The sequence below is a fragment of the Cibotium barometz genome, chromosome 24 (assembly GCF_041138505.1).
Source record: "Cibotium barometz isolate CiBa-2024 chromosome 24, ASM4113850v1, whole genome shotgun sequence".
In the NCBI taxonomy this organism is placed as follows: domain Eukaryota; kingdom Viridiplantae; phylum Streptophyta; class Polypodiopsida; order Cyatheales; family Cibotiaceae; genus Cibotium; species Cibotium barometz.
Window position 1 is genome coordinate 49,064,169 of NC_141069.1, and position 12,033 is coordinate 49,076,201.

At 45.3% G+C, this 12,033-nt stretch overlaps 1 protein-coding gene across 1 annotated transcript in view; it reads right to left on the minus strand.

Annotated features, from left to right (window-relative positions):
- Nucleotides 1-4,039: 4,039 nt before the first annotated feature.
- The window catches only part of LOC147625399 (ubiquitin receptor RAD23b-like), a 30,792-nt gene continuing 22,798 nt past the window's right edge, over nt 4,040-12,033 (minus strand). Inside the window, exons 9-12 of the mRNA XM_086818735.1 lie at nt 5,267-5,314; nt 5,046-5,158; nt 4,882-4,960; nt 4,040-4,794 (exon numbers count right to left, since the gene is read on the minus strand). Coding sequence (XP_086674861.1) covers nt 4,678-4,794; nt 4,882-4,960; nt 5,046-5,158; nt 5,267-5,314 — 357 coding nt within the window. The 3' untranslated portion in view covers nt 4,040-4,677. The remainder of the gene's footprint in view (nt 4,795-4,881; nt 4,961-5,045; nt 5,159-5,266; nt 5,315-12,033) is intronic.

Below are 12,033 nucleotides of genomic sequence, written 5' to 3' on the forward strand. Positions count from 1 at the left end.
CGTGAACCTTGGTTTTAAATGAGAACATGAATACCAGCTGGTTGCCCTACTACCAAGTATGCAAGAGGCTTTACATGTGTTGGGATGCTTGTAGATGTTGGAAGGTCATGGCTTGGCCGTCTACATACCTTTTCAGTAGCCCACCCACCCCACCTCTCAATGCAAAACCTTAAGACCAATCCATGAGGCTTCTCGATATTTGATAGGAAGTTAATGGTTTGCCATCACGCATGATGTCTCTACACCCCATTATTTTGCTATAGCTTCTAACACAGGTTGATTGTAGCACCATGGAGGAAAACCAACTTTTGGAACTTGGCATACATGGAATGCCATCTACACACGACCCCGGAGTTCTTAGCATGGCTCTTCCTGAACTTTCCCAAGGTCTTTGCAAGACCAACAATTCAATGTCTATAGACTAAAAGCAAACAAGTATATGCTACAAGAGGACTATCACTTTTGACGTTTTATTACCCAATCTTTTGTGAAAGAAAGCTTGTAGAGAAAACTCAGGGAAAAATAGCCCTGTACCTATTCTTGGAATTAATAAACCTATAAACACTCAAGTGGGGATTCTTTTGGCACACATGGGAGGGCGATTGGAACCCAATCTTGTGTCTTCTCTCTAGCTCATGTGTTTTTCTTTTTCGTACGCTTTTCGAGGTCTGTGTTGAAATATATATTATCTCTAGAGGGTCTACATACACCTTTAATGCTTGTACTGGTCATTTTATGAGACCCTACATTTGCATATTTTAATAGATATTATTTGGGATTTTTCTACCATTTTTATAGCATTTTATAGCATTTTAATGCTACAGGACAGCTGTCGGCCCACTACAGTTGGCCAACCAGTTCTCAGGAGGGATATATAAGAGTGCCCACTCTTTCCCTTAGTTTTCATCTCATTCTTGCACTCTACCATTTTTTAGGCATTTTATAGCATTTTAATGCTATAGGACAGCTGGCAGCCCGCTATAGTTGGCCGACCAGCTCTTTCAGGAGGGATATATAAGAGTGCTCACTCTTCCCCTCAGTTTTCATCTCATTCTTGCATATCTGCTGGAGGTCATTGGCTGTAGCAACACTCTCTTATGCTTGTAAGCACCTACGGGCTTCCAACCTTCTATAGTTTGTGCTTTGGGCCTACAACCTGTGTTTCCTCTTTCTTTCATGGAATCAGAGCCAAACGTTGATCTACAGGTAAGGGATTGCTGCATTTTTCTGATTGGAGCAAGACTTCATCAATTTATTACGTTTTCTGCATCTATACTGTTGGACTACTAAATTTTTGCTGTTGGAGGTTGAAGCTCTCTTCTAGGTGCTGAGACGACAGGGTTTTTGAGAGATTTTCTTTCTCTATTTATCTTTTCCTACCCTCCCTCCCTTTCTTCTTTCTCTCCTCTTGCTGTGCACATCTTGAGAGGGGGCTATTGTTGGATTTTACAACCCTCTTGCTTTAAAGAAGGTTTCTTGTCAGAGGACATGGCTTCAGGAGATTTCTCTATTGTTGCTCCTTCTCCCGTTGATACTCTAGCTCCTTCATTGCTTGGATCCCCTGCTCCCGCTCCCCAAGTGGTTCCTCTTCCTAATCTTTCTTCTTTGAGTTTCTCTCATCCAGGTCTTGCTCCCACCCCTACCCATATACCATCCTACAATCCTTCCCAAGTCAGTGACTCCATGAAGCTTACAATAACCAACTATCATACATGGTCTTTCTTCACTCAGTTGTTGCTAGAAGGAGCTAGTGTGTGGATGGCTATCTCCACACCTCACTTGGTGGATCCTGCTTTGAGAAGCATGTTGGATGCTCGAGCTCGTCTTATCATCATCCATTACATGACTCCATATATACAGACACAGTTTGTCTCTACCCGAAGTAATGCTCATCAAATGTGGACGGAGATCCAGGGGAGTTATGGGAGAGTTTCGATAGTGAAGATTGCCAAATTGGAGTCAGATCTGGAGAATCTTACAATCAATGAGTCAGATAACTTGATTGAGAAGATTTGAGAGTTCACCCATATCAAGCTGCAGCTTGAGGAGTACGGGAGCACCATCAACAATCCCATCCATAAACTTCTTGGTAAATTGCTTGCCTCCTTTAATTCTTTTAAGGATAATATTTATTTTTGTGATCCTCTCCCCCCTTTTGAGGAAGTCGTGAGTTATCTCCACGACAAGTGCATGCTTCACGGAAAAGCCAAGTTGGAGTCTGCTTTTGTTACCTCTGACAAGGGTAAAGGCAAAGGCGAAAAAGGGACCTCCAACAACAACAACAACAAAAACAAAGGCAAAGGCAAGGGTAAAAAGGATTCAAAGGAGTCCAAGGACAAAAGCAATGAATGTGATTACTGTGGGGCAGGACAAGTCATACTGATGCTCATTGCTTTGCTTCTGACACACATATTCATCAGCTTTTCTCCCCCTTGATGGCTTTGGTTTTTGAGGTAGATACTTCTCTATGGCATTCGCGCTTCGGTCATGTTCCCATTGCTGCTTTATAGAAGTTCCATTCTCAACAACTTGTCAGCGGACTACCTCAGCTCAGGTCTCTTTCACACATCTGCTCATCCTACATGATGGGCAAGCATCATCGAGATGCATTTCCAAAGGAGGCCGCTCATCGAGAAACTCAAAGACTGGAGCTTATACATGCAGATCTTACTAGATCCATGGAGGTTGAGTCTCTTGGAGGGGCTCGATATTTTCTTCTTGTGGATGATTTCACTCGCAAAGTCTAGGTATGTTTTCTGGCTTGCAAGTCGGATGCTTTTGCCACTTTTAGGGCTGGATCGCGATGGTGGAAAATCAGTCTGGGGGTACAATTTCTTTTCTCTAGGCTGACAATGGTGGCGAGTTTATACCGTTTGATAACTTACTTGCGTCAAAGGGCATTCACCGACAAACCTATGTTTCTTACACTCCTCAGCAGAATGGAGTTGTGGGAACAGAAGAACCGGACCATAAAAGAGATGGCTCGTTCTTTGTTGCATCTTGCTAATCTTTTTCCTACTTTTTGGGGTGAAGCTATGGCTACCTCAGTTTATCTCATTAACCATTCTCTCACAAAAGCGGTTCAGGGGATGACTCCAGAGGAGACTTTTACAGGACACAAGCCTTCTGTATCTTACCTACATGTTTCGATTGTGTTGCTTATGTGCATGTCCCAAATCAGGCCCTTATTTGCACCAAGAAAAGTAGCACCCAGTCACAGAAAGCACCAGCATAAATATACCTATGTAACACCAAGCCACTTGATTCGGTTCAGTTCCAAGTCTTCCAGTCAGCATTCAAGCGTTTTGTTAAACCTGTTTTATCATTGGCTTAGCATGGGAAGTGTGAAAATCATCCACCTCAACAAAGTGACTTGCTTTTGCTTGCACTTATAATATTTAAGTTTATGGGGCTCAAGGGAAGTAGCACTCTGTGCGAGGATCACCAAGTTGCCAAATCAAGGCACACACACGCACGCACTCACTCAAACACCAGTTCATAGTAGTGAAGGCACATTAGAGGATATAGGTTAAAAGTGGCAAGGGCATTGCTCACAAAGATGGTATACAATCAAAAGGAATGTTGGGGCTCTTTGTTGGATCCTCACATCTTCATAACAGCAACAGCATTAATGACCAAACAAATCTTGTAGACCCAATGTTCGCTTGAAATCATTCGCGTACAAACATCAAATGTAGCCAGATCCCTTGATTTGTTTCAGAACTTCTACTCCATTGCAAAGCTTACCCCCATGCATCTCTCGATGCCAAGGACCAAGAATCAAGTACATGCTGCATTGCTGAAGGCCAGCAACCAAATAAATGAAAATCTGAAATATTTTAGAACTTTAACCCAAGCAAGTCCCTTTTTTCCATGGTTTTTTTTTTGGGGGGAGGATTTGGGGGGGGGGGGGGGGGGGGGGGTTGGTTAACTGTAAGTAGCCTTGATTCCCTTTTAACTATAATGATTGCCTTGACTGTTTGGCATGGCAAAGGAGTTCGCAAAATGGAAAAGACCTACAACTAGAGGTCTCCATGACTGAACAGCAATCCTTGTTCTCACTTTACCATAAAGCTGCAAAATAATTATATGTCTAAGAAGAATCAAGGTCGCTTGACAAGTAACTTCCCAAAACTCTGACCAACTACTGGACCACCCTTCCGAACCAAAAATTAGGCACAAATAATGTGCAATGGTATCCATAGTGTGAGTTGGTCTAAATTAACAATTAATAAGCCCCTCCCAAATTCTCAGAAATAACCCTTCTATATGAATACAGTAAAAGAAGGCACTTAGCCCTTCCACACTAGATTTCTTCAGAGAAGGTTTGTAACACTTCTGTTCACTACAACCCCGAATCAATTGACTACCAGTACAAGGAATTATCAGGCAGGAAATGACTTTTGACCCCAGCCTGCTTGCCTCCTATGTCAAATTGAGTAAACACAATCTGTAACCAAACAGCAAAAGAAACAATAACGACCCAGTCTCTTCCCTAAACCCAAGGCCAAATGAATTGCTTGCTGTTAAAACCATAGCCTCCAAAAGGAAAATCTCCGGTTGTTCCTCCAAGTCCAGAACGTGTTAAGACAACTCGTGACCAGAAAAACCCTAGTTTCTTCTGAATAGTGTGCTCTCTCCTGCCAAAACCACTGAACCATGTAACTCTTGAGTGCATCATTCCTCATTCTCACCAGGATCCTCCAGGAGATAGTTGGCAGCCAAAAGCTCATTTCTATCACAAGCAAGGAAGGCTTCTATGACACGAGCCCGATCAAATCCCAGGGCCTCAAGCTGCACATCATAGAAAAATCATCAGGATTTGGGATCAGCATGTAGAGCTGAAGACTCAATTAAGCTTTAATCACAATAGGTGAATACCCGTTCAATGGCTTCTCTCTCTTCAGGTGTGACATTGATTGACTGGGGCATTGCTTCAGCAATCTGCCCAAGAATATCCCTACAAGAAGCAACTCATAGTTAAGTTGCACCTTCAGGCTTCAATACACCGTTGCAACAGCTTTGTGCAAAAAGTTGCAACATACCCTTCTGCTCCTTCTGCACCTGGTTCATTTATCAGCCGAAGAAACTCTCCCTGATTGTCCCTAATCAAACGCAGCAGTTGAGGATTTTGCTTCCCAAGTTCCTGCAACATGGGCTGAACATACCAAATACATTAGGTACAGACCATTTAAATACATTAGCCATTAAAAGCAACCAGAACTTCTACCTTAGATGCATGGAAAAAATAAAACAAATAGCTAACCTGTAAAATCTGTGGGTTTGCTTGAACCATGCTCCTAAGAGCTTGAAACTGTTGACAACAGAAGGTTGTAAGGCCATAGCTTTGCTATGATGGGGACTTGAACATCATGAGAACAACTAATATGCAATTCTTTGTGCTCATCGTGGCACTGAAGTAAGTCTCAAGGAGAACTTAGATCTAATCCCTGAAGAAACCAGAAGCATGAATGGCCACACACACACAGCTAAACGATTTGAAAGGTTAAAAACCAATGTGAAGCAAAAGATAACAATCAGTAGTGCCTGCCTGAACCAGCTCCAATGGCAAAAATGTGCTAAAAACCTGGGGTATGCCTTGCGTTATGGAGATGAGTTCTGACCATCAATGAGACATATAGGCACACCCCAGCCATTAGTCTCAACAGATGTGTGATCTACTAGTCCTTGGGCTCCATATCTTATGGCAGTTCCCTTATGGATCTGTAACTCTTGGTGAGAAGACCATTCCGTATCATTCCACAAATTTGGGTAAAATCCACTAATGGCATTGTGCTTTCTTTAGAGTGGATAAATCCCTACTTAGATAATCAGGACTTCACAGATTTGCTAACCAGATGAAAACCCCAGTTCTACATTTCCTTAAGGTACAATATGTCAAGCTTCCATACAAGAAGATCTAGGTCTCTATTTCAAGCCTCACGCAAAAAACGTGAGAGAGGACTCAAGAATAGCAAAAACAAACCTAGCTTGCCATACCATGTTTAACCACCCAACCATTATATATACCAGTGATGTCATGTGCATACAATGCCATGGACATTCTCAGGTGCTGGTCCAAAAGAGGCAGCCAGATAAAGAGTATGAACCAGAAAGAGCTAGGACTTGGAGCACAAGGTGCAGTGTTGGACAGGAGAATGGACTTGGATCCCTGTCAGCTGTACCAGAAACAGAACAGGAGCTGTCGGCTGAGACCAGAAGGGCCGTCGGCTGAACCAAGACAAAGGCGGCTACAGGCGCATGATGATTAATGAATTTTTGTCCAGCCAGCTGGCCGACAGCAGTCGGCCAGCTCTCCGTGATGTTCAAGGGACTATAAATAGCAAGAGTTGCTCCTCATTCTTTTCATTCAACTCATTTAGGAGTTGGGTCCTTAGAGTCCCAGTTAGGGACAGATTTTGGGGATGTTCACCTTTTCCAAGAGGGCAGCGCTGTAGATTAGGAGTACCTTTTTGCACCATATGAATGTACTGAACTTCCAGCCATATCTCTCTTTCTCTACTCTCTCTTCATGTCTGTGTTTTGCATCAGCATGTTTCCAGTAGTGTTTAGGGCTGAAAGAAGACCCCCAGAGCTTCCGCGTGTTACATTGGTATCACAGCATCAAGCTCAACAAAGCTAAACACTGAATCAGTCCCATATGATGGTGTACAAGTCCAAGGTACAGGAAAGTACACGGATACGAAGTCCACGGCGGCAAGGAGCACAGAATCGGGAAGAGCCCCTAGGAGGTTTGTTGGTGGTGTTCCACAAAGCCAGAGAGGATGGCAATCCTGTGAGCCAGATAGGTTCTCGAGCAACGGTCCCAAGGGAGGTTTATCCTCCAAGGATGATGTGAGAGTGCCAGACTCATTTCTCAGGAATGAAGACCAAGACAGTGTTCAGAATCAAGGCAGGAATGGATTGTGGACTAGATGGAATAGATGCATAGATCTTAATCTGAGACATAGTCATTTTGGAGACCGGGCCGGGTTTTCAATGAAAAGGGTTGCCAGAGTTGGATGGATGACAGAGGGACACTCCGAGAATAGAGTGGGATGATGACAATCATCCAAGAACAGGTTGGAATCCTGTCATCAAGTTTAGCAAAGAGGGATGTCATGTGCATACAATGCCATGGACATTCTCAGGTGCTGGTCCAGAAGAGGCAGCCAGATAAAGAGTATGAATCAGATAGAGCTAGGACTTGGAGCAAAAGGTGCAGTGTTGGACTGGAGAATGGACTTGGATCCCTGTCAGCTGTACCAAAAACAGAACAGGAGTTGTCGGCTGAGACTAGAAGGGCTGTCGGCTGAACCAAGACAAAGGCGGCTACAAGTGCATGATGATTAATGAATTTTTGTCCAGTCAGCTGGCCGACAGCAGTCGGCCAGCTCTCCATGATGTTCAAGGGACTATAAATAGCAAGAGTTGCTCCTCATTCTTTTCATTCAACTCATTTAGGAGTTGGGTCCTTAGGGTCCCAGTTAGGGACAGATTTTGGTGATGTTCACCTTTTCCAAGAGGGCAACCAAGGGCTGTAGATTAGGAGTACCTTTTTGTAAAATATGAATATACTGAACTTCCAGCCATCTCTCTCTTTCTCTAATCTCTTCATGTCTGTGTTTTGCATCAACATGTCTCCAGTAGTGTTTAGGGCTGAAAGAAGACCCCCAGAGCTTCCGCGTGTTACAAGTGACCCCGAGCGTCCAGTGTGTACCTTCCCGGCCACACACCATACTCACATGCCCCCTGTGTCCCCGCTCGTACCCTCATGCTACAAATCACTGGGTCTTTGGCCTACAACCGGCACCCACAAACGTTACCCGTTCACACTTATTATTATAAGTGATGATGTGCAATAGTATGCCACCATTGGTTTTCCCACGCAACATCCGTGTGTCCCATGCATTACTTGTAACACGCGGAAGCTCTAGGGGTCTTCTTTCAGCCCTAAACACCACTTAGAACGTGCTGATGCAAAAATGCAGACAGAAGAGAGAGGAGAGAGAGAGAGAGAGAGAGAGGTGGCTGGAAATTCAGTATATTCATATGGTACAAAAAGGTACTCAGTCCATAGCCCTAGGCTGTCTTCATAAAAGGTGAAAAATCACCAAAATCTGGTCCCTACTTGGACCCTAAGGACCCAACTCCTAGATGAGTTGAATGACTTCAATAATCAGCACGTGGCCTTTTATAGTACTCTTGGGACATTGGAGTGCTGGCCGACCAGCAGGATCATTCCTTATATTGCTGCACCTTCAACTGCTTTGTCCTCTGGTCCAGCCGACATCATCTTCTGATGCAGCCGACAGTCCCCACTTGCAACTGATAGATTCCTCTTCATGTCCTCCATGCCTTGCTCCAAGTCCACACTGGCTAATCTGCACTCTGTGCTCCATACATCCTGGTTCTATCTGGTTCATACTCTTTATCTGGCTGCCTCTTCTCGACCAGCATCTGAGAATGCCATGGCATCTTTCATGCACATGACATCCCCCTCTGCTAAACTTGAGGATGGGATTCCAACCTGTTCTTGGATGACTGTCATCATCCCAATCTTTTCCCGAAGTCCCTCTGTCATTGTAACGCGCGGAAGCTCTGGGTAGTCTTCTTTCAGCCCTAAACACTCTTGAAAACCTTCTGATGCAAAACGCACCATCTGATGCAAAAACGCAGGTAGAGAGAGAGTAGAGAGAGAGAGAGAGAGAAGTGCTGGAATTTCAGTATATACTATGGTACAAAAAGGTACATGTCTTTGCAGCCATGGGCTGCCTTCATAAAAAGGTTGCTAACCCTAAATTCTGTCCCCTATGGGACCCCTAGTGACTCACACCCCTAGTGGGAGTGAATGACTCAAATGAGGAGCACCCTTGGCCTTTTATACTTGCTCTTGGACTTCTAGGACTGCTGGAAACTGGCCGACTGCTGGTCGGCCAGTATTAATACATTAAATGATCTATTAATTCAGCCGACTGGATATTCCTCCTTGATCTTGGGGCGCATGCTGCCTACACCTTGCTGACGTCAGCCGACAGCTTCTGTACTCAGCCGACTGCCCCTTGGTGCTTCTCCAAGTCCAACCTGTCCACTACTGCATCTTGTGCTCCACAGTCTGACTCTATCTGGTTCCTAGTCTTTATCTGCTTGCCGCTTCTGGATCTAGCCCTAGAAATGTCCATGGCATCTGTGATGCACATGACATCCCCCTCTGCTAAACTTGATGACGGGAATCCAACCTGCTCTTGGATGACTGTCATCATCCCAATCCTGTTCCGAAGTCCCTCTGTCATCATCCATCCCTGGCAAACCTTTTTCTCTGAAACTCCGTTCTGTTCTCCAAACCACTCTGTCTCTGATGAAATCTATGCATCTGGTCTTCCTCTAGTCCACAATCCATTCCTGCCCTGGCTCTGAACACCGTCTTGGTCTTCGTTCCTGGAGCTGAGTCTGGCACTCTCACATCACCCTTGGAGGATCAACCTCCCTTGGGACCGTTCCCTTAGAACCTATCTGGCTCACGGAACTGCCATCCCCATCTGGCACTGTGGAACACCACCAACAAACCTCCTGGGAGTTCTTCCCGATCTGTGTTCCCGCCTTGGGCTTCGAATCCGTGTACTTTCCTGTACCTTGGACCTGTACACCATCATCTGGGACTGAATCAGTGTTTAGCTTTGCTGAGCCTGATGCTCTGATACCAATGTAACACGCGGAAGCTCTGGGTAGTCTTCTTTCAGCCCTAAACACTCTTGAAAACCTTCTGATGCAAAACGCACCATCTGATGCAAAAACGCAGGTAGAGAGAGAGTAGAGAGAGAGAGAGAGAGAGAAGTGCTGGAATTTCAGTATATACTATGGTACAAAAAGGTACATGTCTTTGCAGCCATGGGCTGCCTTCATAAAAAGGTTGCTAACCCTAAATTCTGTCCCCTATGGGACCCCTAGTGACTCACACCCCTAGTGGGAGTGAATGACTCAAATGAGGAGCACCCTTGGCCTTTTATACTTGCTCTTGGACTTCTAGGACTGCTGGAAACTGGCCGACTGCTGGTCGGCCAGTATTAATACATTAAATGATCTATTAATTCAGCCGACTGGATATTCCTCCTTGATCTTGGGGCGCATGCTGCCTACACCTTGCTGACGTCAGCCGACAGCTTCTGTACTCAGCCGACTGCCCCTTGGTGCTTCTCCAAGTCCAACCTGTCCACTACTGCATCTTGTGCTCCACAGTCTGACTCTATCTGGTTCCTAGTCTTTATCTGCTTGCCGCTTCTGTATCTAGCCCTAGAAATGTCCATGGCATCTGTGATGCACATGACAGTCATCCATCCATCCCTGGCAAACCCTTTTCTCTGAAAGCCCGGCCCGGTCTCCAAAACCACTCTGTCTCAGATTAAGATCTATGCATCTGTTCCATCAAGTCCACAATCCATTCTTGCCCTGACTCTGAACACTGTCTTGGTCTTCATTCTTGAGAAATGAGTCTGGCATTCTCACATCATCCCTTGGAGGGTAAACCTCCCTTGGGACCGTTGCCCGAGAACCTATCTGGCTCACAGGACTGCCATCCCCTCTAGCTTTGCGGAACACCACCAACAAACCTCCTGGGAGCTCTTCCCAATTCTGTGCTCCTTGCCTTGGGCTTCGTATCCGTGTATTTTCCTGTACCTTGGACCTGTACACCATCATATGGGTCAGTGTTTAGCGTTGCTGAGCCTGATGCTGTGATACCAATGTAACACGCGGAAGCTCTGGGGGTCTTCTTTCAGCCCTAAACACTACTGGAAACATGCTGATGCAAAACGCAAACATGAAGAGAGAGTAGAGAAAGAGAGACATGGCTGGAAGTTCAGTATATTCATATGGTACAAAAAGGTACTCAGTCCACAGCCCTAGGCTGTCTTCATAAAAGGTGAAACATCACCAAAATCTGGTCCCTACTTGGACCTTAAGGACCCAACTCCTAGTCTCTAGATGAGTTGAATGACTCCAATAATCAGCACATGTGGCCTTTTATAGTACTCTTGGGACATTGGAGTGCCGGCCGACCAGCAGTCGGCCAGCCGATTGGTTATATTCAGCTTTAAAGCTGCGCCATCTGGACATCATTCCGTATATTGCTGCGCCTTCAGCTGCTTTGTCCTCTGGTCCAGCCGACGTCATCTTCTGATGCAGCCGACAGTCCCCACTTGCAGCTGACAGCTTCCTCTTCATGTCCTCCATGCCTTGCTCCAAGTCCACACTGGCTAATCTGCACTCTGTGCTCCATACATCCTGGTTCTATCTGGTTCATACTCTTTATCTGGCTGCCTCTTCTCGACCAGCATCTGAGAATGCCATGGCATCTTTCATGCACATGCCATCCCCCTCTGCTAAACTTGATGACGGGATTCCAACCTGTGTTGGGGTAAAGACATTATGCCCACCTTATAGTGTGTACAAGCCCATAAGTTATAGTACATAGTACACTTAGTACTTTTAATGTACTAAGTGCACTATGTGTACTAGTGCAATATACATGTGTGATAGGGGAGTCACACACTCACACTTGGTGAGTTGACTTATCCCCACAACTCTCTCTCTCTCTTCTCCCTTCTCTCTGTGTGTTTGTCTCCCACACTGAAACCCTAATTCACTCTCCCATTCAACTGGTATCAGAGCATTCTTGATCCCCTTGTCAGAATATGCAGCGGAGATGATGACCAAATCTGGGAACACAAGAGCAAAAGCAAAAACGCAGGCAGAAAAACAGCACAAGAGAGAGACAGATGTAGGCGTGTAACTCTGCTCTATATACACAAGAAGATCCCGAGATATGATACAAATGAGGTATGGGGGCTGAGGACCTATATATACCTCCCTGGAAGGGCAGTCAGCCAGCATAAAGAAAGCCCACGACTGAGAAAAATGTCCACGACTGCTGAAAATAGCAGTCGGCCAGCTACAGATGCCTACGCCTAGTCAGAACAAGTCGGCCAGCACTCTGACAGCCCACGACTGATGTAGATCCAGTCGGCCAGCTTCAGA